This window comes from Oncorhynchus masou, chromosome 24 (genome assembly GCF_036934945.1).
Source record: "Oncorhynchus masou masou isolate Uvic2021 chromosome 24, UVic_Omas_1.1, whole genome shotgun sequence".
In the NCBI taxonomy this organism is placed as follows: Eukaryota; Metazoa; Chordata; class Actinopteri; order Salmoniformes; family Salmonidae; genus Oncorhynchus; species Oncorhynchus masou.
In genome coordinates this window covers 42,364,908-42,389,561 of record NC_088235.1, presented here as the reverse complement: position 1 = coordinate 42,389,561, position 24,654 = coordinate 42,364,908, and the positions used below count along the sequence as shown (strand labels likewise).

At 41.8% G+C, this 24,654-nt stretch overlaps 1 protein-coding gene across 8 annotated transcripts in view; it reads right to left on the bottom strand.

The window, feature by feature from the left end:
• Nucleotides 1-24,654, bottom strand: part of kcnma1a (potassium large conductance calcium-activated channel, subfamily M, alpha member 1a) — a 322,881-nt gene that overhangs the window by 57,988 nt on the left and 240,239 nt on the right. For 7 of the 8 annotated variants that reach the window (XM_064933978.1, XM_064933974.1, XM_064933979.1 and 4 more), the window contains exons 9-18: nucleotides 22,772-22,863; nucleotides 15,386-15,496; nucleotides 13,756-13,861; nucleotides 13,412-13,494; nucleotides 13,263-13,332; nucleotides 12,933-13,088; nucleotides 10,177-10,286; nucleotides 8,153-8,221; nucleotides 4,022-4,108; nucleotides 3,734-3,810 (exon numbers count right to left, since the gene is read on the bottom strand). In XM_064933978.1, coding sequence (XP_064790050.1) covers nucleotides 3,734-3,810; nucleotides 4,022-4,108; nucleotides 8,153-8,221; nucleotides 10,177-10,286; nucleotides 12,933-13,088; nucleotides 13,263-13,332; nucleotides 13,412-13,494; nucleotides 13,756-13,861; nucleotides 15,386-15,496; nucleotides 22,772-22,863 — 961 coding nt within the window. Of the gene's footprint in view, nucleotides 1-2,052; nucleotides 2,062-3,733; nucleotides 3,811-4,021; nucleotides 4,109-8,152; nucleotides 8,222-10,176; nucleotides 10,287-12,932; nucleotides 13,089-13,262; nucleotides 13,333-13,411; nucleotides 13,495-13,755; nucleotides 13,862-15,385; nucleotides 15,497-22,771; nucleotides 22,864-24,654 lie in introns of all 8 variants that reach the window. The other variant, XM_064933981.1, reaches the window with a different exon arrangement.

The following is a 24,654-nucleotide window of genomic DNA, read 5'->3' as shown; positions in this document are numbered from 1 at the left end:
GAACTCGATGAGCAGTGTTGACTTTGAATAGTAAATCAAACTTAGTCATATTATATTAACAGTCATATTATATTAACATATGGATACTTATAGAAAGCAATCAAACTAAAACCACTTTTAAACTCTCCAGTTATTGTACCATGTTGCAAAGCACAAATGGAAATAGAGGAATGCGTAAGACAAAGAACAGTTTTCCCTTGAAATACTCACTTTGTGTTCAGACGTCTTCAACCAACCAAACCAAACCATCAAACATTGCACACCATAAAACCAACCTGGACTCAGGGGTAGACGTAGCATAGTAAAAGTAAATTCCATCCACTCCAATTTGTATGATATGTTACATTTCATATGCTGGTTATTCATTTGAGGATGTCCATCATCCATTTCTTATGATAAGTAAGGAATTCAAATTCGTATGATATGTTGCAAATTGAATTTCGCACAATATGTTCCGAAATGCAATTTGTACAATAAGTTCCAAATTTGCAAAAACATATGACGTTATGAATTCCAATTTGTTGTAGCTAGGCTAGTGGTTAAGGTTAAGGTTAGAGTTGGCTAACATGCTAAGTAGTTGCAAAGTAGATAAAAAGTAGTAAGCAGTTGCAAATTAGCTAAAATTAGCTAAAACACCGACCAACCACCCACTTTTGCCTTAAGTAATATTTTGCCTTATGTGACGATACCAAACGTAACAAATCACACTAATTCAAATGTGCCGGATTTACTTTTACTATGTTACGTCTAGACTATGAGACCAGGCTGCATAAAACACAGCCAAGGGTTAATTTATTCAATGATGAAACTAAAGTAAGAGAACTTTTCCCTTTAAAGGTTAAGATACACCTACAGTTAACTGCAACCATAGAAATATTACCATTACTAGTACAGTAACGCCAATCAAATCAATGGGTCTGTGATGTTTGGACCGGCGCCCATATTGAGTATACTAATGAGTAACCCAGTCAAAATGCACGTTTTTTTTACCGTTCTAGTAATTCTATAACAGTCTATGACTGAAACACCCTGTTGCTCATCATATTCTGGCTGAATAGGTTTCTGAGGATGTGTGTCAGTTTCCTTCAATAGGCTACATTCAGGACTGTGAGACATGGCCATCTAGTGGCCAAATGGCAGTACAACATTGGTGCATAAAATAACTGTCTAATGAAGCTGTTTTCTTTCACTCAGGCCACTGAGGGCAGTGAGTAAAAAAGGGCCTGATGACCATATAGAATTGAAATGCAGTGGGGCTGGAGGCGACGACACTTCAATTCTAAATGCACTGATGAACTATGTGTAATGGTATGACTGGAGCTGGGCAGAGGACGAGAGCACTGGGGGGCAGGGAAGGGACCAGAAGCAGTGAGGGTGGTACGACCAGATTGTTTTGATTGTGTTTTGCAACATTGCTCAATAAGCTGAAATATTTTAAGAACTTCCCACAAGAACACTTTCCGCTTTTCAGAAAATACAGCAGCGTGCAAAATAGCCTCTAAAAATAAAATAAAAATATCTAAAAAATCAATGACTAACGTTACCTATATCAATCTGTGGGTTTGATATTTCAGATTGTCACAACATCCATGTACAACTTTCTCAGAGCGTGACATTAGAGAGAGGAGGTAAGGAGGACTTAAGGACAGATGACAAAGTTTAGGATTGGGTTTCTAATACAGATCTGTTCAGTTTAAAAACCAAATATTGCGACAAAAATTACTTTTTGAAGTGAGTCAAAGAGAGTTCATGTACTTCTATGATAAAATCACACTCCACTCTGTCATCTGAAATGAGTCTGAGGCTGGGCTAGACTACGGGCCTACGAGGAGACACACTAGACAATCAGATTCTGGTTTGAGTTTGGGTTCTGCTGTATTCCTTCAGGTCTGGTCTGAGGCAGGACAGTGTAAAGATGAGAGGCGAGGAGAGGGATGCAAATGCTACACTGGTAACATGCAACATAGAATACAGTATACTATTGGCTGAGAAAGAGAAAAGACACTTGCACTGCACTCTGGGTAGGAGGGAACCCGTGTTTCTTTTACTCACAATAAATCACTACCAGAGAAGGTTCAAATAAAGAAGTGGTGTTTCCCGGCGGCAGTAGGGGAAGGAAATAACATCAACAAAATGTCAATGGTCATAAAAACATGGAAAAAATAAACAACAATAACAAAAGAAACAAAACAGAACAGAAGACAAACTTCCATTCTAGTAATGGAACGGTCCTCTCTCTAAATGGGGCCCTCCTGTTGGTAATAAAACAGCAATAAGATGGAGACACAGAAACCCCAAATAATCTACAATAGAACTGTCTTGTTTCAGGTACAGTAAATCTAGTGGACCAATGCATGATTACCAATTACACTATAGGGCCAACCCAAACCGTACTGTGCTGGCTTGGATACATTATGTTCACATTGTCCTTTCCAGCACGGTTCCAGCAACTGTAGTGGATATGTAACCAGGCCAGCCTAGTACAGCTCGGCTTGCCTTGTCTCAGTTATACTGTGAATCAGACAAAACAGGTCTCTGGTTCTCTCTACCTGACAGACTACGAGACCTATCGTGTGAATAATTGAGATGACACAAAGGAAAAGGACGTTGGAGATCATGTGTTTGGGCATAGGCCACTTACTGTAACTGTCACTGACCTTTCTAGATGTACAGAGACTACAGGATGCTGAATGATTTAACATGCTAACATGTTGGGATAAGTGCCCATGTAGGTCAGGTGGTAATAAGGCCCTGCCTCTAAATTAATGCTTTAAATTCAGGCTATTCAGGAAGTAAACCAAAAATAAAACATTATTTTCCTCAATGAGTTTACTTCTTGAATTAACTGAATTGAAATGGAATTGAACCCAACCCTGGTACACATTCTCTAATTCCCAGTCTGACCAATAGTAATATTAAGTCATATTCCAAGTCATTCACTGCTGGCAGATGTTTTTGGTGGAATGCCTGGCCCAATAAGGTGCTCTGATTCTGTATGGTTGGGCCAATAGGGAGTCTGGTTGTCTGCCCCAATGACCCCTGAGCAGAGGAACGCCATTGGCTCATTTATTCTAACACCTGACTGAGGTCATTACCTCTGCCTGTGTCACAGAGTCACTATGGCGATCTGACAGCCTCCTTCTTCTGCTCAGCTACTTCTGTCATTCTACCTCTCCCTGACATTCACTTATTCCATCGTTAGCATACTGATGTAGAACTCCCACTCTTTCTTTCTCTCTTTGCCGGTCGTCTCGCTTTCTTTCTCTCTCTGTCTTTTTTGCCCTCCAGACTTCAGTCCACCCTTCTAGCTAGTTTCATCATTATTATACATTCTTGACATGATAGGTTCACATATTCAAAATAGAAATGAAATGAAATGAAAAAAAAATCGAACAAAATGTACACAATGTTGCCTGTACTGTTTGTTTGGATTGAGAAAATAATACCATAAGACATTGATTTCAGATCATACCACAATGAAGGTTTGAAAGTTGTGATCACAATTGATACACTCAAAAGGGACTCAAGGTAATCACTGGGACAATTTCCATTTCCATTTTATCACTGTAAAAGGACATTCCTATGAGAAACAGTAAGGGATATGACAATCTTTATTATTGCACATCCTAATCATACTTCAGAGACATTGGGGGATAGGGGAGGGGTTGGGGATGGGAGGGGGTCATGAGAGGGGTGGGTGGTGGTGTTGTGGACGGAGAGTAGCTGTACTCACGTCGTTTGCAGCCACACTTTTTGATCCGTTTGGGGTCTGTGATGTCGTCGTGACAAGCTTTGCAGTAGAAAAATGCTCTGGGGGGGAGAAACAGCAGCATAGACATTTATTATCTTGGTTTGCAACTTACACCAATTGAGTTCTATCCATTCCACCAGGTTGAGCCGGCTTTCACTTTTACCAATGATATTTATTGGAGTTTAATGAGTTTAATAGCCACCAAGAGAGTGAAGATAGAGAACAGACAAGGCCTTAAACTGAGACTGTGGCCTTTTCTTCTGCAATTACCTCTTTACTTCTTTGGCGTCGCTGGCGATGAAGAACCCCAGAGTTCCTTCCTGCATCTTTACGTGGTTCCCCGGGTTGATGAGGATGCTGGGTAATGGGAGAGATAGATGACATCACGCTCTGTAGGCGCTGTTACGGCCGTTAGAGTCACACTCACATGCTAATCAAGAGGAATGGTACACACACACACCCACCATCAACCCTCTAGCTGGAGCTACACTACTACATTGATATAGAATGGCCTGATTGGATTGGTCAAAGGAATCACAGCTTCTGCAGTCTCCAGTTGCTTTGTTTGGAGATATATGGAATGGAAGTGCTGTAAATGCTATCAGTGTGAGCTAGTAGGCCACTGTATGGAGGTGGGTATTTGTTCAAGTGTTATTGTGTCGAAAAACACCTTGCCTCTTCCATTGTTTCCATGTTCAGCCACCTTCTCTGAGGCTACTCACACAGATGGACAGAATGCGCAACAGCATGAGTTGGTTTGTACATTTTAATTCTTTTCTTTTTCACCATGGTTCTGATTGGCTTGGATGGGGTTTGGGGCAAGGTTAGGAGGGATGTGGGAGAGGGGGGCAGAAAGAATTAAAATTGTTGTTATGGAGTGGTTTCAGTCTCAGAAGTCAGAGCCAATCAGCTATCAGAATGATGTAACGGGTGTGTTACACTACAGTTAGATACTGTTACCTGGGTTAGTACTGGACAGTGGAAGGCAAGGGAATGAACAGCCCTCGGACTAAGACTACAGAGGAATAGGAATCATCTGCTATAGGCTTAAGTGTTGTTATATAGTGTATTATAGTATTGTTATAGCACTGCTTTAGGGTATTATAGTATTGTTATAGTACTGCTGCAGTACTGCTCTAGGGTATTTGAGCTAAGAAATGTGATATGATATGCATTTTTTCTTTACATTATCAGTGTCCATGTTGATTTATTAGGGAGAACAAATTAATAACCAAGAATCTGAGGGAAAATGGCCATGTAATATTATCTAATGGATAAGTAATATTCATACTCAAATTCGTTCTAAACCCTAATACTGTAACCCCTAACCTCACAGACTCTAAAACTGTATCCGCAAACATATGTCTACAGTAAAAAAGATAATGTAGATTTGGATGGTGTTTGTGTGTGTAGGGTGCCTGTATGGACTGGCTGTATCATTCCCCCTGAATTAGACTGAGCCGAGAGTGGACGACACATACGCCCAGTTCATTAATGGTTACCTGTGGGTAGGAATCATCAATGATGGGAGTGCAGACAGACTAACAAACGGAACACACAGACCGACAGTCAGGGGACGACAACCCTGGCCTCCGAGCCCAGACGAAAGGGAAATGAATAATACTTTACTTTAGGAATACTTTCCTAACTTATTTTGATAATACTTAACAAATATTTGACTTCTTGTTTTATGAATACTATACTTTGCCAATAGTTTACTTTACTAAGGCTTTATTATACTTTACTAATTTGACTAATCCTGTGTTTAACTAATACATCATTGTACTTTACTAAAGTTTTATGCTTGACTGACTTGCTAATACCTGATTTAACTTTATTCACCTTGTAATTTACTAATACATTATTTTAATTTACCAACTCTTTAATTTACTAATACGTTATTTTACCAACTTGTTAATTAATTAATTATTCACTGTCATTCAATGTTCGGCCTTCATACATTAAATGTTTCTAGTTTTTGGTACTGTTTAGACTGATTTTAGACAACTTATCTATACCAACATTATACTGTGTAAAAGTGCACGCAGGCTCAGAAAATAGCTGAGAGCAGCTGAAAACTACAGACTAATTTGCAAATGATCTAAAAAATCTTTCCTCTGGGCTCTACAAACAACGTACTTAAACAAGAAGGGGGCGATTGGATCAATTATAAAGCTGTAATCAATAGCAACAGCAAAATAACATGATATTCTGCTAAACTTAAGTTTAGAGTTGCCCTATTGAGCTTTATACCAGATAGAATGGCCCCAGCATAGAAAACAGGAATCACGTTCGACATGCTGTTTCGGGAAAATACAAAATAAACTAACAAAGCCACTACAAAAAAAACACATTGCTGCCCAAATGTGAGATTTCACATAGTTTACACATTTCAGATGTAATAACAAAGAAATTAAACAAAATGTAATTTTTCTCCAATTATGCATAGAGGCACAAACTGTATCAAAACCTCATATTGTGAGCAACAAGGCAAGCATCCCATATGATAGTGTTATTACATGCAGTTACCAAACAGTGTAAAACAGACCAGGCATAGCCACCGCAGTACAGATAAAGAGACAGGTACGTAGATGCAGACTGTTGCAGTAACTTCTGTGCAGTTGGATTGTTTTCTTAAACACCAAACTGACAGGAAGTGACCTCATTTGATAACATCTACTCAGAGACACACAGGTATGGGGGGGGGTACATGGTGACTGACACGCACACAAGCTTACGCACACACGCACGCACGCACACGCACGCACAGAAAGCAAACTGTATCCACACACATATGACAAAACAGTAAGAAAGGGATGAAATGCAAGTATGAAGATGATTTGCAGCACCCATGGAAAACGTGGCCTAAAAACTCCATAGGATAAATGTTAAGTTATCCAAAGTCAATGGTCCCATGCCTTGAATAAGATATGACATGGCTTAACAAATGCTGTTGGTATTGTAAAAATCTATAAAACATGCATTTGTGTCAAACTGCAAGGACATAATCAATCCATCGATTCCATAATATTGCAGAAATGTGCAACAAATCAACAATAGTCTAATCCATGATAAACCCTTCTGTGGTTCAGACATCAACAATCTATTTCCCGACTGAGTGAGATGACACTATCAAAACTATAATAATATGAAGTAGTGTTGTGATGATGAGCATAGCACAAAAATAAAGAAACACCCGGAAAGAAAATTATAATCAGTTTGGCAAAGTTCGCACACAGTTACGACTGACTGAGGACACTGAAAAAGAACTGAAGTGAGAGAGAAATTAAGCAGAACGACTGAAACGCGAGACAGAAAGAAACTCAAAACAGGAGGTAGAAATGGAGGAGATGGTGTTAGCCTGGGCACGTCGACAACATCAGACAAATCAACAAGAGTTACAAACGAGTCAAATTCAACTATCCTCTCTCTGCCTGCAAAGAAGTTAGTGCATTAGGCACAAGGAACACAATCAAAGATAGAGTGAGACATTGGCCCGTTTTGATATAGGGTTTGGAAATGGATCCTTAGGAAACATGACCCCAAGTCAGAAGCTCTAAAGTGGTGGCGATAGGGTTGAACTTTGGAGGGAAAGATAAGGAAGAGGGCATACCGCTTTCGGCTTCTGCAAACAACAAGAAAACAACCTCAAATCAAACAGTTGTTATTAACATAAAAGGAGAGATGAAAAATCATATTATGAATGTGTCTCAATATGTCTCAATTTGCTGTCCTTCTACCTTCTGATGGGGAAATGGAAGTGCTTGCTGTAGCACTCTGTGAAAAAGTTGAAGACCTTCATATCACAGATCTAGAAGAGCTGATCTTGTTACACATATTGCATCTGTGAAATCATTTACTTCTGCTATCAGAGAGATATGCAGTTCAGATGGCACTGAGGATGGTGGCACTATGTAGTGGGAAAAAGCCTGGCATGACAAAAAGAAATGCCTCACGATACCATGTCCAGGTGCAAGCGCACTACAAAAAGGCTGAGCAAAAGTTTAAAAATAAATGTTTTTCAAAATATATAACAAGTTAGTTTGACATGACTTCTTCAAAAGTGATTTCATAATATAGTAAAAAACGAAACTAAAACAACTCCACTATAAATGCATTATTTGCACAAAACCAGTTCACACTGCTGTTGGGGTGGGTGGGATTTATAGTAGTATTTCATGTTAATAGTTAGCCAGTTAATAGTACCATATAGTGTTAATGGTTTTCATGGTTCAACACAGAGACAACTATTTACAGATAAATCTTGAAAGACATCCTAAGATTTTAAAAGGTTCTGGGCTGTTACAGACAGAGAGGTTCAGTGGTGATATACAGAGCAAGAGCAGCCACGTTGTCCTGTACAACACAGAGAGAAACAGACAGAAACACAGAGACACAAACCTGCTCTCTCCCAGCTCCGACTTGTTCTCGATGGCGATAAGCAACAGCTTCAGCTTCACGTAGCACAGCCTGACACAGACAGACACACAGACACACACACAGAGGATTGTAAGGGAATGGTATGCCTCTTCAAGGTTCTACATTATATAGTTACTATTTCAACATTACCAATAGTTTCAAATTAAAATGTTCCTTTTCTTTTATATTATATTAATTTACTCTTAATGTCATTGTCCTCCTCTATCTACCAACTATTCTTCAGCAGTTGTAGCAGGACCAGGGAACAAAACAGTGGTTGTAGCAGTACCAGGGAACAGAACAGTGGTTGTAGCAGTACCAGGGAACAGAACAGTGGTTGTAGCAGTACCAGGGACCAGAACAGTGGTTGCAGCAGTACCAGGGAACAGAACAGTGGTTGTAGCAGTACCAGGGAACAGAACAGTGGTTGCAGCAGGACCAGGGAACAGAACAGGGGTTGTAGCAGTACCAGGGAACAGAACAGTAGTTATAGCAGCACCAGGGAACAGAACAGTGGTTGTAGCAGTACCAGGGAACAGAACAGGAGTTGTAGCAGTACCAGGGAACAGAACAGGGGTTGTAGCAGTACCAGGGAACAGAACAGTAGTTATAGCAGCACCAGGGAACATAACAGTGGTTGTAGTAGTACCAGGGAACAAAACAGTGGTTGTTGCAGTACCAGGGACAGAACAGTGGTTGTAGCAGTACCAGGAAACAAAACAGCGGTTGTAGCAGTACCAGGAAACAAAACAGCGTTTGTAGCAGTACCAGGGAACAGAACAGCGGTTGTAGCAGTACCAGGGACAGAACAGCGGTTGTAGAAGTACCAGGAACAGAACAGTGGTTGTAGCAGTACCAGGGAACGGAACCGCAGTTGTAGCAGTACCAGGGAACAGAACAGCGGTTGTAGCAGTACCAGGGAACAGAACAGCGGTTGTAGCAGTACCAGGGAACAGAACATGGGTTGTAGCAGTACCAGGGAACAGAACAGTGGTTGTTGCAGTACCAGGGACAGAACAGTGGTTGTAGCAGTACCAGGAAACAAAACAGCGGTTGTAGCAGTACCAGGAAACAAAACAGCGTTTGTAGCAGTACCAGGGAACAGAACAGCGGTTGTAGCAGTACCAGGGACAGAACAGCGGTTGTAGAAGTACCAGGGACAGAACAGTGGTTGAAGCAGGACCAGGGAACAGAACCGCAGTTGTAGCAGTACCAGGGAACAGAACGGTGGTTGTAGCAGTACCAGGGAACAGAACAGCGGTTGTAGCAGTACCAGGGAACAGAACAGCAGATGTAGCAGTACCAGGGAACAGAACAGCGGTTGTAGCAGTACCAGGGACAGAACAGCTGTTGTAGCAGTACCAGGGACAGAACAGTGGTTGTAGCAGTACCAGGGAACAGAACAGCAGTTGTAGCAGTACCAGGGAAAAGAACAGTGGTTGTAGCAGTACCAGGGACAGAACAGCGGTTGTAGAAGTACCACGGACAGAACAGGAGTTGTAGCAGTACCAGGGAACAGAACAGCGGTTGTAGCAGGACCAGGGAACAGAACAGTGGTTGTAGCAGTACAAGGGAACAGAACAGCGGTTGAAGCAGTACCAGGGAACAGAACAGCGGTTGTAGCAGTACCAGGGACAGAACAGCGGTTGTAGCAGTACCAGGGACAGAACAGCGGTTGTAGCAGTACCAGGGAACAGAACAGCGGTTGTAGCAGTACCAGGGAACAGAAAAGTGGTTGTAGCAGTACCAGGGAACAGAACAGAGGTTGTAGCAGTACCAGGGAACAGAACAGCGATTGTAGCAGTACCAGGGAACAGAACAGCGGTTGTAGCAGTACCAGGGACAGAACAGCGGTTGTAGCAGTACCAGGGAACAGAACAGCGGTTGTAGCAGTACCAGGGACAGAACAGCGGTTGTACAGCAGCAGTAAAACAGAGCAGCAGAATGTAGCAGAGAGTTACCCATACCGGCCCAAGGACTAAATCACTGTGGTGTGTCATACTTACTCACAGACTGCTGGGAAGGAGAGCCCCACAAAGGCACTGGACAGATACTCTGTGTACATCTCATTAGCTACCCCTTCTAAATAGTACTTCTGCCACGTATCCTCTTCAATCTGAGAAGCAACAAGCACAACATACATATATAAATACGTAAAGATACATATAAACACATATATAAATACGTAAAGACACATATAAAGACATATATAAATACGTAAAGATACATATAAATACATATATAAATACGTAAAGACACATATAAAGACATAAAAATACATATACAAATGGAAAATGTGTATAGTAGTAACTTGAGCACAGTTATAAGCCACTTATAAGCCCATCCTCAATAGCAGTCTCTTAGTGATGGAGGAGAAGACACTTTGATGAACTGCAGACACAGTCAGATCCTTAGACCCATAATGAAACCGTCTCCATGTCTCTTTATCATAACTACACCCCATCCTAACTTCTGTACAGGCTTTAATATGGGACTCAGAACACACTTCCTCTAACTAACACACACACATGCCTCGCCTGTTTGGGTAAGAGCAATTGGTCAGGCATATTTAGGGGAACACTAATCAAGGGGATCCTGTGGAGATGGCATCCATTATATTGTGTGTGTGTGTGCGTATGTGTGTATTTTTGGGTCTCTCATTAGCACCTTTCACTAACTTTCTGGTTCTCTTTCTGTTTCAATCACCTGTGATGGCAAATTGCCATGACGACGGCCTATTATCGCCCTGGTAACAAAACAAGGCCTGATGAACTTCATCCAGATCTGACCAGACATCCCTCCTCTCCCATTCACACACAGGCTCATTACAGACGTCTTCAGCAGAATGTGTCAGAACTTAACTATTTCTCCATGATGTGTACCAAAAGGCACCATATTCCCTATATAGCGCTATGGGCCCTGGTCAAAAGTAGTGCACTAAATAGGGAATAGGATGCCATTTGGAACGCATTCTCTGTATTTACCTAGTAAGAGTTGTGCTGAGAAAAGCTGTCGGACACATCACTCTTCACCTAGTTAAGTTCACCTAGTTAAGAAGCCTCACAATAATCGGTCCTCAAGTGCAAACCACCAAGCATTCCGTTTCTAGCGTTGTGCCTTTAGGTTCATATGTTTATGGAGGTCTCTAAGTCGAAGGCATGCTGACAGAATCAGAAGAGGCCACCTCTATTACAGAACTATTTTAATTACTCCTGTCCTCTCTCAACCGCACAATGGTGCCATTCAAAATGGATCATATTTTTTTTTTTTTTTTACCTTTATTTAACCAGGCAAGTCAGTTAAGAACAAATTCTTATTTTCAATGACGGCATGGGAATAGTGGGTTAACTGCTTGTTCAGGGGCAGAACGACAGATTTGTACCTTGTCAGCTCGGGGGTTTGAACTTGCAACCTTCTGGTTACTAGTCCAACGCTCTAACCACTAGGCTACCCTGCCGCCCCCATATTAGCATTTACGATAGATTTTGAATAATTTCATGTTCTTCGGACATTCACATCGACTCTCTGTTGCCAACTATTTTATGTGTATTCATCCTGCTATTAAACCATAGATGGTATGGTTTGAATATAGCGTTTTAGTTGACTTTGAGTGAAGCAAGGGCGTGCTGACTTGGTGACAGTATATTATGTACAAGTTGTTTCACTAGGCTTGGCCTAGCATGAGTTCTGACTGAATAGGGCTGTATCGCTTCACAACTCATCAAATAATGGTAACAATGATACTGTAGCTCTTCACTTCTTCCTCTCATGTGAAGTGATTCCTCCCTTCTTTGTCAGATGTTCATGCGGGCTCCATCATATCCACTGAGCTGCCATAGACGATGAGGGATGAGTTTCCTGCAAGCTTTGCAGCTGCCATATGGTAGATGATGAAAGACGAATGTTTTAAATCCCTCTTTAACGAGGACAATACCTTTTCATTCACAGCTTAGATCCCCGTTTATGGTTTAGCATTGATAGTCCATCTTTTCTACATTTCTTAGTCTGTTTTCATACAGGAAATATGGCCAGCAGATGTTTCTTCTCCATCCTAACCTCGTCAGCCCGCTCATTATAAACTTCTCCATTATCTTTACGACAAGAAGACCAGCTCTTTCATATAGGGGAGCACCTCTGCAATGCTGAGTGCCAAAGATCCTACAGATTATATATGATAAACCAGACTGACTGAAAAACTGTTACGATTCTGAATGAAAACACTCACTCAGAAGACCAGAGCTCAGTCCTCCCATGGAATCACTTACAGTATCTATCCTGTAGTACTAGAGTAAATACCAAAGTAAAACAACATTGTGAACAGGTTGTGTTAATGTTACATTACTGTTATTGTGTCAACGTTACCTCTTATGACAGACCTCATTGTGAAAAGGTTGTGTTAGGGCTAGATTCAATCCCATCACCCCTTTTCGGCTATTTTAAAGGCCACGTTTACAAGTTTGCGGAGACCACATTCACCTTAAATACTGCACACTGTATGTTGGCTCAAACGGAAATTACCCTTAAATATCAATCATGCTATTACGTGGATCTTCTGCGGACCAGATTGAATCTAGGCTTTAATGTTACCTTACTGTTATTGTGTCAACATTATCTCGATGACAGACATTGTGAAAAGGTTGCGTTAATGTTACCGTGATGACATTGCGTCAAATAATTTGTGCTAATGTTCCCTTACTGATATTGTTAGCTTGATGAAAGAGATATTTGTGAAAAGGTCATGTTAATGTTGTATCAACGTTACCTCGATGAAAGACCTCATGGAGAAGAGATTGGCAAGCATGGTGGAGAGGCCCTGGGCTAGACAGCTCTGAGCTATGAAGCCAGCCTTCAGCTCTGCTAGACAGATCGCATCATCCCCCTCCTTCCAGTTCCAGCTAGGAATGTTGAGCAGGTGAGCCTACACACACACACACACACACACACACACACACACACACACACACACACACACACACACACACACACACACACACACACACACACACACATTATACATCTCCAAAGACAGTTGAACCATAGTTATCTTATGTTGATCATTGCAGGAAGCAGAGGAGTGATGTGCTGACCCTACCTTGTTATGGTATTGTAACATTTGAGTGATAATTCGTATCTTGGGGGAATAGTTCTTGATAGAGATGACCCTACAAATTCAAAAAAATATATTGAACACATACTGTAAACAGTCCCCTCTCCAGATTTTTTTATCATCATCATCATTACCTCATGATGTTGGAGGCATCTTCAGCATCGGGATCTGGACAGTATTTATTAGCCAGAATCAGACAGGCGTCTGCTGACTCAATCTATACAGGGAACGATAAAGAGTTAGAGAATACACAGCAGAAACCCTCTCACCTTTAAATATTCACATTTCAACCCAAGATTGATCTTCGTCAGGTCAAAGCAAAGGTCCAACTTGGACTGAAACATTGTCACTCTTAGATGGTGGGATCAGGAGCATTGGCCTTTTTAGTAATTGTCTTGTTTTCACACACAGCCTTTCACCCTGTAACTACAGTACGGTGTAATATGATTTATAACAGCAGTACATTCCAGTACAGTACCTTCACTCGGGCCAGATCGTGAGGGTTGAGAACAGATCCCTGGTAGAACTCCACTTGGGTAAAGTGGCGTTTGAACAAGGCTTCCAGCTCAAGATTAGGGGAAATACTACAGGAGCAGCGAGTGAGAGAGTGAAAGAGAAAGAGAGTGAGAGTGCAAGGACATATACATGTTGGGATTTGAAGTTGTTAAGTAATGAAGCAGAAACTCTTTCCGAGTGACTCACAAGCAGTGTGCTCTGTACTATACTCAATCAAGGGGTTGGATCCCATAAAAAAAAGACATACACTACATGGCCAAATGTATGTGGACACCTGCTAGTCAAACATCTCATTCCAAAATCATGGGCATTAATATGGAGTTGGATCCCCCTTCGATGCTATAACAGCCTCAACTCTTCAGGGAAGGCTTTCCACAGGATGTTGGAACATTGGTGCGGGGACCTGCTTACATTCAGCCACAAGAGCATTAGTGAGGTCGGGCACTGATGTTTGATGATTAGGCCAGTCAAGTTCTTCCACACCGATCTCGACAAACCATTTCTGTATTGACCTCGCTTTGTGCACGGGGGCATTGTCATGCAAACAGGAAAGGGCCTTCCCCCAAACTGTTGCCATAAAGTTGGAAGCACAGAATCGTCTAGAATGTCAGTGTATGCTGTAGCATTAAGATTTCCCTGCACTGTAATTAAGCGGCCTAGCCCGAACCATGAAAAAGAGCCCCAGACCATTTTTACTCCACCAAACTTTACAGTGTGCACTATGCATTCGTGCAGGTAGCATTCTCTTGGCATCCGCCAAACCCAGATTCGTCCATTGGACTGGCTGATGGTGAAGTGTGATTCATCACTCCAGAGAATGCATTTCCACTGCGGCGAGCTTTACGCCACTCCAGCGAGCTTTACACCACACTAGCCGATGCTTGGCATTGTGCATGGTGATCTAAGGCTTGTGTGTGGCTGCTCGGACATGGAAACCCACTTCATGAAGTTCCCGTCGAACAGTTCTTGTGCTGACTTTGCTGCCAGAGGCAGTTTGTAACTCGTAGTGAGTGTCGCAACCGGGGACAGATGATTTTTATGTGCTTCGCGCTTCTGCACTCAGCAGTCCCGTCCTGTGGGTTGTGTGGCCTACCACTTCACAGCTGAACCGTTGTTGCTCTTAGACGTTTCCACTTCACAATATCAGCACTTTCAGCTGATCGGGGCAGCTCTAATCGGGCAGAAATGTGATGAACTGACTTGTTGGAATGGTGGCATCCTACGACGGTGACACATTGAAAGTCACTGAGCTCTTCAGTACGAGCCATTCTACGGTCAATGTTTGTCTATGGAGATTGCATGGCTGTGTGTTCGATTTTATACACCTAACAGCAACGGTTGTGGCTGAATTAGCCGAATCCACTAATTTGAAGGGGTGTCCACATAGTTTTGTATATATAGTGTAGATATTTGATGCATACTTTAGAAATACATTAGACCCCACATTTAAAAAGGGGGGGGGTCATGAGAGAAAGAATAGAGAAAAATACAATTTCCTATGCTTTATGTTTATATTTTTATATATTTTTAAAAATATTTTGTACATTTTGCAATGTAATGGTTTAAAGTCAGGGAGCGAAACATGTACTTACTTATGGAGAAAAACAATTTCTACATTGACATCATCCCTGTCCTTGTGTAGGAAGTCTTTGAGGAAGTTGGAGACACTTTCGAGCGTTATATGACCACAGACCACAATGTGCCTGGAGAAAGGGGGGGTGGGGTGAAATCAACCTGAGCAAGGCAACATAAATCACAACTAACACAGGAATGCCCCGAAAAGAACACACACATCATACCAAAGCACTCTCAACTCTAATTCCCAATAAAAAAACATTTGTGTCAGAAAAATATATTCAGAAAACTAGACATGACTTTTGGTGTTGTTGTTTTTTCAGTAAAAGAAAACAAATCCCCACAAGAGTGAAAAACGTAGTTTCCCCCTCCATGACATGACGTGTGCAACCAAACCCTGAACTTTGAACCACTTTAAGGAGACCTAAAATATAATCCTACAGTACACATTCTGGTTTAGATTGTCATCCGTCCCCTTGCGTCAAACCGACCCTCTGAGAGCCGAATACATGTTGACAAACACATGTACATCAATACACGCACGCTTTCATACAAGGCATTACTAAAAGCCTTCTAAAGTGGTTTCTTGGTCTGTGGCTGACAGGACCTCTAAACAGAACTTGAGGCTGGTTGACGTGTGGATGGCAGGATAGTGTGTTAAGTGAAGTAGAGTTCTATGTCAGACATAGAGCACTGCTGACTTCGGGAGGAAGATGGATTTAGACAGATAGGGGATAGATCGGACTGGGGTCATGACTGGGGTCGTGACATTGTTTGTCCCATGGTTCCACTCTGGGCTCCAGTGTCAGATGGTGATGATCCAGTCCAGAGAGAGAGGCTCTCAGATAGAGGGTTTCACAGTAATACTCACATAGGATCTTCACTCATACCAGAGTAGATTTTAGTCAGTTTAAACACAGATGCATCTCCTAGTCACTGTAACATATCAAGCCTGTTCAGGTGACTCAAAATACATATTATTTCGTTCTGTTCTTCAGCACAAAGCAAAGATTTTGCAAGCTGCCTAGGGGAGGGTTTCCCAATGCCTCCATAGTTAAAGTAGTATGTTGATACACTACATAATCAAACTAATCCACAGGATTAAAGACAGTTTGAACTGTTCAGCTTTACCAATGGTCTCATTTGTACTGCGGTAGGAAAAACCAACTCAACGTCGTCGAGCCAATGTTCGACGTCACACCTCAAATGAAGAGAAACCCAAACATGCTCTTGTTGAGTCCAGCCTCTTGCCATCCAGGGGATTACATTGGACACAGAGATGGAGAGCTACCCTAATTGCCCTAAAAAGACCTGTAAGACAATCTGTGTAATTACAATGTCTCTATTCAAGAGATGCCACAAGACAAGAGATGCCAGATGACAATTCGCTTCTGCAGCTCTGTCCCTGTATGCGATTGGTGGAGCAGTTAGACTGTCTGTGCATTGGGTTACTGACTGAAGAACTGTGGTCTGCCCTGATCACTACAAGACCTAACTCATCAGGCTCAATATGTTCTAACGGAAACAAACACTGATCCAAACCCATGTTCTCATACTGGGAGAAGATGAGACCATTGGATGATACATGAACTCCTGTTGTATATGCAAGAATCGACTGTAAGAGTGTGAGTGAATTCTCTCAGCTGTGTGAATATGAACGGTAAGGAAGTCTATATGAGTTCCAGTCCAGATCAGTGTGTCCAAAGTGGCATTGAAACACATTGAAGAGGTCTAAAGCAGACTGATGCATACTTAAGTGGACTGAAGCAGACTGAGGCCAGGCTGAGGCAGACTGATGCAGGCTGAAGCAGATTGAGGTGGTCATGGCCAGAGAAAAGGAGTAGACATGATCTGGTGGACACCTGGTAGACATGGTGACAACATATGGCCTGGTAGCCATTGAACACAATGATCTTCACAGATCTGGCAGATCATTCCATGAAGTGTTTAGAAGAGCAGCGGTGACTGCATGCTGGGCCCTGGACTAACTATCCAGCGATGTGATGAGGCTGTGAGCTCTCAGGTGAGATCAGATGATGAGCAGAGGTCTCAGTGAGATGTCAACAGCCATTGGCAGAAGATGATGTGTCCCATTCAGGGAGACAAAAACATCAGTCATGTTTTCCTACTCCCAATGTCCTGAAGTCATCTTCAGAGGCTGAGTACAGTATATGGGATTTGTGCAGCGTAGTACATGGTTTATTGTGGCTCCGCATTAAGACAGGCGCGGGAGCACTCACACACTCTCTCACACACACGCACACGCACACGCACACACACACACACAAACACACACACACACACACCGAGTTCATCTCAGACATCTCATATCCATGTACACTACCGTTCAGAAATGTGGAGTCACTTAGAAATGTCGCCTTTTTTTGTCCATTAAAATAACATCAAATTGATCAGAAATACAGTGTAGACATTTTTAATGTTGTAAATTACTATTGTAGCTGGAAACAGCAGATTTTTTCATGGAATATCTACATAGGCGTACTGAGGCCCATTATCAGCAACCATCAGTCCTGTGTTCCAATTGCATGTTGTGTTAGCTAATCCAAATGTATCATTTTAAAAGGCTAATTGATCATTAGAAAACCCTTTTGCAATTATGTTAGCATAGCTGAAAACTGTTGTTCTGATAAAAGAAGGAATAAAACTGGCCTTCTTTAGAACTGTTGAGTATCATGAGCATCAGCATTTGTGGGCCAGAAACAAAGAACTTTCTTCTGAAACCAATCAGTCTATTCTTGTTCTGAGAAATGAAGGCTAATCCATGTGAGAAATTGCCAAGAAACTGAAGATCTCGTACAACGCTGTGTACTACTCCCTTCATAGAACAGCGCAAACTGGCTCTAACCAGAATAGAAAGAGTGGGAGGCCCCGGTGCACAACTGAGCAAGAGGACATGTACATTAGAATTTCTAGTTTGAGAAACAGATGCCTCACAAGTCTTCAACTGGCAGCTTCATTAAATAGTACCCACAAAACACCAGTCTCAATGTCAACAGTGAAGAGGCGACTCTGGGATGCTGGCCTTCTAGGCAGAGTTGCAAAGAATAACCATACAGTATCTCAGAATGGTCAATAAAAATAAAAACACAAACACTGGACAGAGGATGTCTGCCTAGAAGGCCAGCTACAATAGTCATTTACAACATTAACAATGTCGACTCTGTATTTCTGATCAATTTGATGTTATTTTAAATGGACAAAAAAAATAGCTTTTCCTTCAAAAACAAGTGCCACCAAATATTTGAACGGTAGTGTATATATGTGTTATCAGTGAAGCTTGACAGATTTTTAAAGCGGAACCATTGTTGGGAGTATATAGCTTCAGTTGACTTCATTGCAGGATGGACAAACTACTGATAATTTTGCCTATTGGTGCGCCAGGGCTAGCATTATAAACAACAGCACAGTATCCAAGCCAAGGAAGGTATTTGGCTATATATTTAAGGAGTAGTAAGGATACGATTCAAAATCTATTCATTGGTTTGCAAAAAATATAACTTCCTTTAGGCTTATTCGACCTTGGACTCAAACACAAAAACTCAAGTTGTGTGTACAATCACAGAGGCACAGAACATATGAGAAAATATTACACACAAATACCAAGTGCCACAATAGAAGGTGCACAGCATCACACTAAAATGCACAAGGGAAGTCTGAGAACATGCCTTACAGACCATGCAGGATTTCAACCTAACAAACCATATCATCAGAAACACATCAAATACTTCACCACAGCAAACAGACAGCTCAAACACCAGCAACAGAGGCCACACCACTGATATCGCTCTGATCCATTGGCTGATACTATAGGATGCAGAAAGAATGGCACCAAAACAAACATATCTCTTGTGTCTTTCACTCAACAGCGGCCTCCATCTTTGTAACTAGTGAAACACGGTGTAGCATTTAAAATACATTTTGCCACAGAAACAAGGAAGATATATTTGGATGCTATCTAACCTGAATACTGGAGATGTTATTCATACTCTAATGTTACTCATGTAGGTAATTCATGTAGTTTATTCATGTTTAGTATCACATTAAGTATGGTATTTATTTATGTTTATACATTGTGCATTAAATTCCTTAATGCATACTGTACATATTATATAATATGTTTGACTGGGATGAGAGTCTCCAGGTCTCCACACCTCAGACTACAAGCCCTCACAGGCCTACAGAGAACTAACACATTCAGAGTACTGCAGGGTTCAGCCAGGGATTAGCCCAGTTTCCATACCAGTCCCTCTGTTTCAGTGGGGGCTAATGGAAACCACAGAGCCCTAATAAGAACCACAGTGCAGTGAGTCGAGAGCCAACAGAACGCTTGTCTTTATGACATCAGTCTAGGTGACGTGAGATCTGTCACTATATGACTGGTGTGTGTGTGTGTGTGTGTGTGTGTGTGTGTGTGTGTGTGTGTGTGTGTGTGTGTGTGTGTGTGTGTGTGTGTGTGTGTGTGTGTGTGTGTGTGTGTGTGTGTGTGTGTGTGTGTGTGTATGCGCGTGTCATGAAACTGTATTCTATGTCTACAGATAAAACACTTAAAGATGTATAATATTAACTGGAAGTTGGAAATCTTCCTAACCCACAGTTTCGTGAACTTAACTTGTTTCAATTTTTCCTTGCCCAAAAAGTATACTCTCCATAATGAAACAATAAACCATTATGACAAATGTGTTTGTATATGTGTCTTGATATGTACATATAAAGTATGAACCCATACATACAGTATATACACATATCATTGTGCCAGTCTGAGCCTCTGTGTTTGGCAGGCTGACCTGGGGGCCCGATTACTACCACATGTACAGTACAGCCAGGGAAAAGGAGAAGGGGGAGGGAGAGAGAGAGATAGCAAGAAATGGCTAGAGAGAGAGGTACAGTAAAGAGTGAAAGTGGGAGAGTGTGTGAAAGGGGGAGTGAGGGAGAGGGAAAGGTGGCGAGAGGGGGAGTAGGCACTTTTGACAAACCCTTCTCTCAACACCCTGTCAGTGAACGGAGACGTAGGGCGCCAGCCAAACATAACATCTCGTTAATCTTGTCTCACTGAGGGGAAAGGGGGTAGAGAGAGAGAGAGAGAGATCGAGGGGGATAAAGGAGAGAATGAGGGAGAGTAGGAGAAGGAGAAGGAAGAGAAAGCGGGAGAGGAAGAAAATAGTAAGGTAGAACATATAAAGACGGTGGGAGAGAGAGAGATGCAGGAAGTCTCTTCATTCTGCTGAGCTAAACTATTAGGAGCAGTGAGGTTAGTCTGGGTCTAACTAAGAGGTTAGTTAGTCTGTGTGATGTGCTGTTGAGCCAGTAAGGTTTGAGCCACAGAACCAGGGACTCGGCCCCACTGTACATACACACACAACACAACAACCTGTGTTCTGAACGTCCACACACATACACACACACACACACACACCACCGCACATAACACCACAACCTCTTGCCCACACAACTACAGCCACACAAATCAAACAACGCGACACCACAGAACCAAGCGGGCAAAGCAAGCCAAGAGCAATCGAGAGCCTCCAATGAGAGCGAGGCATCCAGCATTCAGGGTGTGGGAGCTGACTGAAGATCATGGCCAGAGTCATGTCGAGCAGAGATGATGCGAGTGAGCGGTTAATAAGAGTCATGTCACACAGTGATGATGCGATGGGGCTGGTGGTGACAAGACAGGAAGTTGAGCTTTTGTCAGGTTTGTCATGGGAACCATGAAGCATGAAAAAGCCAACAGAGCTGAGCTCAGGTCACAGAGACATGCAGATAAATGATGCAAAAAAAACACAAAAACATGTCTTAATCAAAGTAACTCAAGCAAAATGAAAACAAGAAACAAAATCATATCCTGCAAGGTCATTGAGATTGATGATGCTACTAAAAGACCACCAATAATAATGCAGTTGAGGATTAATGTATTTTTCTATTTTCTTGTGAAGCAGAAACGTGTACTTTTTAGAGCTGATAGTAGGGGTTTCATGACTAGTTATTTTACAATGATGTATCATCATGACCCTGATTCGTCCTTATAGTGAGAGCACAATTGAAGGAGGAATGTCATTGGATGGTCTCGGAATTAATAAGTAGGACAACACATAACAGTACTGTACATAATTAGGAATAAATCATCACATATTAATAGCATATGTCTATAATGTAGTCATGAAAGCTCTAGTTTTCAAATTAAATTAAAATGCAGCACATAGGATGTATCAAAGTAAAAAATAAAAACAAAAGCACAAGGATGGACTTCAGGTAATCATTGAGTGAGGGACAGAGTGAGAAAGAGAGAGTGATCGAGAGAGAGAACAAGAGAGAGAGAGAGAGAGAGAGAGGGGGGGGAGAGAGAGAGAGAGGGAGAGAGAGAGAACAAGAGAGAGAGAGAACAAGAGAGAGAGAGAGAGTGAGAGAGAACAGGAGAGAGAGAGAGAGAGAGAGAGAGAGAGAGAGAGAGAGGGAGAGAGAGAGTGAGAAAGAGAGCAAGAGATCAAGAGAGGGAACAAGAGAGAGCACGAGAGAGACAGCGAGAGAGACAGCAAAAGAAAGAGCGAGAGAGAGAGCGAAAGAAGAAAGAGAGGGAGAGAAGAAAGACAGAGAGAGAAGAAAGACAGAGAGAAGAAAGACAGAGAGAATAAAGACAGAGAGAGAATAAAGACAGAGAGAGAATAAAGACAGAGAGAGGATAAAGACAGAGAGAGAATAAAGACAGAGAGAGAATAAAGACAGAGAGAATAAAGATAGAGAATAAAGACAGAGAGAATACAGACAGAGAGAATAAAGACATAGAGAGAATAAAGACAGAGAGAGAATAAAGACAGAGAGAATAAAGACAGAGAGAATAAAGACAGAGAGAGGAAAGACAGAGGAGAATAAAGACAGAGAGAGAATAAAGACAGAGAGAATAAAGACAGAGAGGGAATAAAGACAGAGAGAGGAAAGACAGAGAGAATAAAGACAGAGAGAGGAAAGACAGAGAGAGAATAAAGACAGAGAATAAAGACAGAGAGAGAATAAAGACAGGGAGAGATAAATAGAGAGAGTAAAGGGACATGGACATGTGTGTCCTTATGGCCAAGGTCTCCAGTCACGCAGTGTGACTTTAAAGTAATTGTAACTTGGTGAATCAACCCCCATATCACTCTTAACCTGAGGGGGAGCACTTGTGTCACACAACCACACCTTGACTGGATTTGGACTTACTTTCTGCCTCGTGTTGAGTTATAACTCCCTCCGTATTTCTTCCGATTAAGGATGAGAGCAGCAATTTCTGGCACGTAGCGAGCAAACATGGCCTACATGCATGAAACAGAAAAAAGAAAAGGGCATGCAGAAAGGGTTCTACCGCGTACAAGGAAAGACAGCAGAACCTTCCGGAAAATACTTACTTTCTCCCATTAACCGCACTATAGGAACCACCATATTTCTTGCGGTTTCCTATTAACTCTATGATTTCAGGGACGTAGCTGGCAAACATGGCCTAAGGAGAAGATGGGAGACAGAAGAAGAGACTAAAAAAAGAGACTACGCCATAGAGGAGGTGGAGGGGGGTCGGCTAGCGGGCCCTTGAATCCAAACAGATTTCTGGCGGGGGGGGGGGGGGGGGGTTGTTTTTCTTAAGATATCAAATAAATGTGCAAATGCTGAAAAACTGGGGGGGATGAGTGTCCAAAAGTTTCTTGTAGTTCTCACTTAGCACTGACACTTTAAAGAAGAGAACAAACTAAGAGATAGTGAGATGCGTTGCCCAATCAAAGTTTTTTAAATTTATTTTGGGGGTAAAAATAGGAAAGAAAACATTTTAATTAAGAAAACCCAATTTTTTAAGGGTAATGGGTTTTGGGAAGAAAAAATGTAAAGCGTAAATATCGCCACAGCCGTCCAACAACGGTTGATCTGTGATAGGATCTAAAACATCTGGAAGTAGCAAAAGAGAAGAGAGGAAAAAAACCTATGTGCCATGTTTTGTCCAACAAACACCAATGATGTGGCAGGTTGATTTGAGCAGGCCGGCCTGATGGTCCACAGCTGCAAAACACATTAAGACTCATTTGGAGGGCAGTGGGAATGAGCTGGATGCATTTTGCAAAGTTGCAGGCTCCTGTCCTGTCCGGAGGTACTTCACTCTTAACTGCCTATGTCAACAGCAATATCCCGCTCGCACTGTTTAGCCATTTTTGATAACTCTTCAGCTGCTGAGCTTTTTACTAGCCATTTATCTTCCCACGAACTGTTTAGTTATTCACAAAGTGTTGTTTGTAAACCGTTTAGAGGAACTGTCTAGATTGTTGCTATCCATTTAACTACCCACTACCTGCTGAGTTGCTTGCTAACCACCAACCTTTGAGAAGTTTTCTAACCTTATAGCTATTCACAAACTGTTGAGCTGTTGCTTACTGTTTAGCTGTCCACTAACTATTGAGCTGTTTGCTAGCCATTTAGCTATCTACTATCTGTTGAGCTATGTGCCAACTTTTCAGCTATCCATGATCTATTTAGCTATTTTGTAACAGTTTTGAGCCTTTAACTAACCTCATAACTATTCACAAACTGTTGAGCTGTTGCTTAATGTTTAGCTATCCACTAACTGTTCAGGTTTCTGCTAACTGTTTTTATGTTGACATTTTAGTCATTTTGCAGACGCTCTTATCCAGAGCGACTTACAGTAGTGAATTTATACATTTTCATACTGGACCCCCTTGGGAATCGTACCCACAATCCTGGCATTGCAAGCGCCATGCACTACCAACTGAGCTACACTCTACCAACCGAACTGTTCAGCTAACCATGAACTATTGAGCTATTTCATTACTGTTTTATCCATTAACCTTTTACTAAGCCAATATACTCACGAAACCCAAATCCAGGGGAAATAATGTGTTACGATGTGAGGTTGATGTGAGCGCTGCTTTGAGTTTGATCTGGGTTTACAGAATCACCACAATGGAGTAATTTAATGGCACTCCTGATAGGAAACAGACCTACTGCTGCCAGACCTAAACAGCCTCCAGACAGAGTAACACTCTTTCTTTCTTTCTTTCTTTGTTTCTTTCTCTTTCTTTCTTCACATCGCTATGACAACCACACGGCACACTCTCAAACAGCTGGAGGTCATCTTCTATTGGATCATATGAGATGGATCGAGTTACAGGCTAACAGTCTAAACTAACATAAATCTGTTTAGCTGCAGGGAGCCCATTTTCCTCTAGGGGGTGCTGTTCTGACTGGGGTTAAATGTCAGAGTGTAAAGAGCTGCGGTCGCTATGGTATC